At 44.6% G+C, this 6,447-nt stretch overlaps 1 protein-coding gene across 1 annotated transcript; it reads right to left on the reverse strand.

Moving 5' to 3' along the window:
• Positions 1-616: 616 nt before the first annotated feature.
• Positions 617-6,028, reverse strand: plrg1 (pleiotropic regulator 1). The gene is made up of 15 exons (XM_048999824.1): positions 5,882-6,028; positions 5,427-5,533; positions 5,168-5,301; positions 4,921-4,968; positions 4,726-4,819; positions 4,026-4,116; positions 3,751-3,852; positions 3,533-3,625; positions 3,279-3,428; positions 3,090-3,191; positions 2,501-2,603; positions 2,049-2,157; positions 1,734-1,873; positions 1,120-1,313; positions 617-973 (listed from the first exon to the last, which is right to left on the reverse strand). The coding sequence occupies exons 1-15, from the start codon at positions 5,888-5,890 to the stop codon at positions 914-916; spliced, it is 1,536 nt and encodes a 511-aa protein (XP_048855781.1). The 5' UTR covers positions 5,891-6,028; the 3' UTR covers positions 617-913.
• Between the last annotated feature and the right edge of the window lie 419 nt (positions 6,029-6,447).

Consider the following 6,447-nt stretch of genomic DNA (forward strand, 5'->3'; position numbering starts at 1 on the left):
CGATTGCCGCACTCATCGCTTTTAAAGGTGAATGCGTACTCTCCTACCAGTTATGTGCATCCACGTTAATAAAGTATAATTCACAACAAAAGCGCGTCATTAACTGCGGGGCGCTTGTCGCCATCTGCAGGTGGCACCGGTAAATGCACTTGAGTGGGCAATTTTGACCAATCGGCACGATTCCCTGGAACTTATCTGCTATATAAGTGGTTAAAAGCCTTGTCTGGATGACATTTGGAATTCCCTCCTAATGTTCATACAGCCTTATAAGGAGGCATAGTGCTGGTCCCCGTCAGGGGTGTGATTTGCTTTCCATCCACAGGCAGGAGGCCTCATGGTCAGGAGACCGGCCTCAGGGATGAGCAGCGGTTTGCATCTCAAAGACGGTCCCTACCCATTTTCACACATTTACTGTTAGTTAAAGCACCAGTTTCCTACTGATTTAAACTGAACATAGATTGACATGTTTTTTCCTAAAGTAACACCACATTGTCATAAAGTTAATACTTTTGACTGGCAAGTCTTTATTGTACAGCACAAAAAGCCTAAACCAAGTATATTAATCTGTCAATCTGATTATATGCTATTGTTAGATTGTGGATGAATAAAAAGCAACTTGTCAAAAATGTAAAGAAATTTAATTTGGGAAAATTACATGCAGAAAAGCAATGGATTTTCCAAACATGTATTTCATATCAATGTCTGCCCAGTTATGAAAACCTGAAGTTTTAAGTACAAGTCTAGTCTTGCAATCAGATCTCAGTTCTTTCTGAAAATGACTTGCGTTATTCTAGAAGAATTGAAGTTTTGATATGAAACGATCGAAAACGTCGCACAGGTTCGGGAAAGTGGGCAATACTCAAATTAAAGCAAACATTAAAAAAAAAAAGAAAAAAAAAACGACAGTAAAATTCTAAAATCTCTTTCTCTTGAGGATCTCGGGTTTCCAGTTGATGGGGTGTGTTTCCTCAGTCTGAAAGCAGGAATAGAGAAAAGGTCAAACACTGGCCGCCAGGACACGGGAAACCCTTCCCGGCGCATTCTGACATGTAATATTCCAGAACAGCCTAAGGAACGCAGCAATCAAAACCGCGACAGAACCAGCAGGACAGTCCTTACCGCGGTGTCGTCCTCCCGGTACACTTTGATGGTCTTGTCGGCTTCAGCAGTGATCAGCCGGCTCTCCGAGTGGTCAAACATGCAGGCGAAGATGCCCGACTCACTGTCCAGGGATCCAGGCTGCACTGCCGCGTGGATCCTCTGGAAGTTGTAGCCAGTCCTCCAGTCCCACATGTGGATGGTGCCGTTGTCCGCTGCAGAGAAACAGCAGGCTGTGAACAGGCGTGCCCCCACCTCCCAAAACGTAACTACGGTACGCGGGGTGCCCGCTTAACTACACCACTAAAGTAGAATTCGCGACATGGGTCGCTGACCTCAATTCCAAACGTCGCATTACATGCGATTTTGAACAGCTCAAAACAGATTATCTTCCATATATAAAAGTTTAAAGTAAGCTTATAAACATCAAACCACTACTCACTCTCAGTAATCAAGCGTTTCAAAGCATTTGTATGGCTGAGGCTAATGCGACTACGCGGCAAAACATTTAACACTTCATAATGGAAATCCTTCTTGTTTTTAAACAAAATGTTCAAGGCAACAACCGACTCGGTCTAAACAGGAAATGCGGCATGCGGATTCCGCGCGCAACAGCGACGCCCTGGCTTCGTTACCTCCAGACACCAGCACTCCGTCGGAGTTGACGGCCAAGGTGTTGATGATGGCGTTGTGGCCAGAGAGGTTCTGGATGAAGTTCCCGTCCGGGAACTTCCACTGCTTGATGTTGTCAGGTGAACCAGAGGCGAAGGTGTACCTGTAGTAAACATGGAGAAACGGGATGGTATGTTCTAGCACACGCGTGCAGCATGTCGGAAGCTTTGGGAATTTATGTACGTTTTACACTAAACATGTTAAGTGGCGTGTAATATGATCAATGTATTCCTATTGTCATGCCTTTGCACCGCAGAGAAACGAAGCGAGTTACTTACAGTCTGGGGTGCAAAACGAGAGAGCGGACAGACTTCTTGTGATTGGTCAAGGTGGTGCGCGTCTTGCCCGCGATGAGGTCCCATAGCCTGATGGTCGTGTCGTGACTCCCTACAACAACAAAAAAAAAAAAGAGAAAAAATGGCCAATGAGGAGAAGACGCTACAGGGCACGCATGTTCCCATTGGTCCAATGAGACACGTGGCACCCAGGTGTGCCAAGGCACCGTTTACTCATCGACTCATTGCCGACTCATCTCGGCAAGTCGGTTATGCTAGCTAGCTAGTCAGCTAATGTTGATGCTTAAAGCCATTCTACTTAATGTTATGAGCTGTAAAGTTTTCCGTTTTGAAATGCATATTCTCTCGAATCGTTAATGGAGTTCGATAATGTCGGCGTTACACCCAACGACTTGAGCATCACACCACGAGCGTGGGCACAGCACACGCCTTACCCGTGATGATCTGAGGCTCTGCGCCCTGGCACTTGACTGTGGCGACCGTGTTGGTGTGCCCGGAAAGCGTGTGCACGTTGGCCTTGGTCCTGATATCCCACACCTTCGTAAACAAAAACAAAAATCGAACAACATACATCGACGCAAACTGCTCTCCATCACTAGGCATGCCAGCAGACAATACAAAGTACCCCGGAGACCAATACTCTTACTGTCCACTCTCTCCACTTAAAAAAAAATTAAAAATCCCACCAACAATGTATGTCTGTAAACCGTTTTTCCCCTGACGAGGTTTTTATACAACGTACTTAGCGGAAGCTTGGTTTTAATGACAGCTGTTGAGTTTAGGTCTAAGCTTATAGATCGAAGAACAGTCACAGACGAAAAAGCACCGTTGCAAATGCAAATTAATCTTTAGTCCAAAGTGTCTCGGTGCGACAGTGAAGCTAGACTGTGAACAATCGATGTGAAAAAACAAAAAGCTAAAAGAAACCTCTATATCACAAAAAAAAAAAAAAAAAAAAAAATAAAACATTCATAAAAAGCCATAAGGAGGCCAAGAACCCAACAGTCAGCAAAGACATCTCACCCTGGCAGTCGAGTCACGGCTACAAGTCACGAGCACGTCGATGGTGGGATGCAGATCCAGGTCATATACAGCACTTAGGTGGCCATGGTAGTGCCTGATGACCTAAACGATATAGATGCAAAAGAATTATTCAGTGCCTTTTTAGTGGTCCGACTGGATGGCAGGAGCCATAGAAGGTTGTAGGCGTACCTTGTTATACTCCAGGTCCCAGCACTTGACCTGCTTATCTTCTCCACAGGAGAACAGGTAGGGGCTGCGGGAGCTGACAGCCACCCCACGGACGGTGCTGATGTGGCCGGTGAGAGAAAGCTTAAGCTTCCCGCTGGCCAGGTCCCAGATCTGCCAAAGGAACGCGAACTCTGTCAGGAGGTCCCCAGCGACTTCAAGCAGTGCAGCCTCTGCCACAAGACGACTCCCAACTGACTTAAGGACATCGTACTTGCCTTTATGGTTCTGTCAGCTGACCCGGTGACAAACCACTGATTTCCTGGTTCCACTGCAATAGATCGCACCCACCCCAAGTGACCACTGATAACCTGTGGAAGAGGTTTTTAAAAGTATTATATACATCTCAGGCGGCACGTAAAGGAAAGCGCCCATCGACGTGAGCCACGAAGATCCGGAATGGCTCCACAACTGTACAAAGGTCAAACTTCCGTACCCGATACAGCTTCCACGGAGGGTGCCACTGCGGCTTGGGCATGGTGGGGGCTTTTCTCGCCATTAAGGAGGAGGACTTTGTACCTCCCATTTCCAATAGAGACTAAAAACACAAAACCAAGAATACAGAAGTTACGTAGCCAACGGACATCACTGATACCATAAAACAGCGAAAATTACAATATGTAAATTAACACATGCATCTAACTCAGGCTCTGTCGGTGTCTTGTCTTTAATTTTTGAATTAAATAATAAGGAAGAGCGAGGTGATCTTACCATGGCATGTGAAGGCGGCTGTGATCGTTCAGGAGCCCCAGCGTGCCTGTGTATGTCCGCAACACTGGCCGCCGTGCGGCTGGCCTCCTGCCTGTGGATCGAAAGCAAATCACACCCTGACGGGGACCAGCGCTGAGCGACTATGTCGTCTCTTTATAAGGCTGTCTGAACATTAGGAGGGAAGCTCCATTAAGAGACAAGGTTTTTAATCATTTATATAGCAGATAAGTTCCAGGGAATCATGCTGATTGGTCAAAACTGCAATCTATCAACAACTACTGGCCAATACATTACAGACACTCCCTGGGTCACGATAGTTGGTGTTACGATATTTCAGCTTTACAATATCATAGTACTTTTTCTTCCCACAACCTTGAGCAGGATGGCTAGAAGAGGGATGGACGGACGGATGGATGCATGGACGGACAGATGGATGCATGGACGGACAGATGGATGCATGGACGGACAGATGGATGCATGGACGGACAGATGGATGCATGGACGGACAGATGGATGCATGGACGGACAGATGGATGCATGGACGGACAGATGGATGCATGGACGGACAGATGGATGCATGGACGGACAGATGGATGCATGGACGGACAGATGGATGCATGGACGGACATGCAACAATGCCTCAAAGGAATACGTCTATGTACAATACATGTGAAGAAGTGGAGAGAAAGAGAGACTGTACCCTGCTTGTGAAGGGGGCAGAGCGAGGGCCATAGACTGTATGCCACCCTCGCTTGGCATCGTCTGTATCTGAGTATCTGCTGTCAGGGCGAGACCTGCGGCAGAAGAGAACACAGGCACGTCACACACGTACCATACAATTTCACAATTAAATAATGATCAGACACATGAGTAACAGCAGAAGTTGGTACCATACCAGGTCCTGATGGATATGGGTGTGTTCCAGTAATGAGATACTCCGGATCTGAACGTTAGGAAAAAATGAAGCAACTCATGTCAAGTTTAGAACAGGCAGCCTGTTACAGAAGGTGTCCAGCACTATACATATGTTTTCTGTATAATATGTACAAACCGATGCTGTGATTTTTCAATGATCAGCCTTAATCTCAGTTCACGTATTCAGACACATACATACCCATAGCCCAGGTCAGGATAATACTCACCAGGATGAGAGTAGCTCTGATGTTCATATTGGTCAGACATGTGGGAGACGCGGTCCTTCCCCTCTTTAAGCACAGGCATGTGCAGAACTGCACTGTACTCCGCACGTAGCTTGGCTGCCATCTTAACCTTATGGCTATTGGACAGAGAACGCACGAACAAAAATGTTTCTCTAAAGTTCCATCTTAAGGCTGTCATCGCATTTTATAATTAAGAAGTTCGCACAATGTCTATTTGTAAAATGATGGAAAATCATCTGACCTTTTTTCATCCATGGAAATGGGTTTGGCGTGATCAGACACAAACATGTCGTGCGTCCTTTTCAGCGATCTAAACACCAACGTGTGCACGGAATGCTTCTGCACCTCCTGCAAAGGCACAAATTTAGAGGCTTGCGACGTTAGGTTAACTTAAAACCGTATTTTATTACTCAAAAACCAAACACTGCAGCATTTTAACCGCAAGTGGCCCTTATAATAGTAACGCTCAAATTCAAGTTAGACAAAACACAACATCCTTAATCACACTACAAAATACTCATCTATAAACGTCATATTTTAAACCGAACTTAATGTTTACAAGCCAACAAGCCGCGCAATTATTCACTACAGCCATCAAGATATGAATAAACCTTCAGCTGCGCGGGTAAAACGGAGCAGCCTAAATGAGAATAATCATAGAAATATTCGGACGTCGTTTCACTACACATATATTACCTCAACCATTGTGAACGCTGTCTAACAAAACGTCGTAAAGATAATCGCTTTATTGTATTCTTTTGCAAAAGAAACACAAGCGCGAGCCGCTACGCGTGGAAAAAAGCATAACAAGGTGTACAATTCCGAAGTACTTCCGGCTCAACTTCCGACACAAAATACGTGGAACTATTACCAGCGCCACCTGTTGTTCAGGAGGAAAAACTTATTTTATTAATCATTGATGTATTGAGCCCATCAAGCTATTTTGTAATATGGTTTATGTCTGGCTATTTATATACACTAGTTGCAGTTATTAATCATTACAGACAAGTTATACATCCTTATACACACTACTTTGAAAAGAAATATATATTTTTATTTGATGTATTTGTTTGCAAATATTTTACAGACTGAATTCTTTTATTCATAAAACACATATGTCACATATTGTGGACCTAACCATAATAATTGTATTACATTTCTGTAAGTAATTAAAATGCTTGTTTAAAACGCCACTCCTTCTATGTGGATTATGCAGGTTGTTCTCATCAGTAATTTAAGATTATACTAGTCACAGGATCTAA

The sequence above is a fragment of the Brienomyrus brachyistius genome, unplaced genomic scaffold, assembly GCF_023856365.1.
Source record: "Brienomyrus brachyistius isolate T26 unplaced genomic scaffold, BBRACH_0.4 scaffold47, whole genome shotgun sequence".
Lineage (NCBI taxonomy): Eukaryota > Metazoa > Chordata > Actinopteri > Osteoglossiformes > Mormyridae > Brienomyrus > Brienomyrus brachyistius.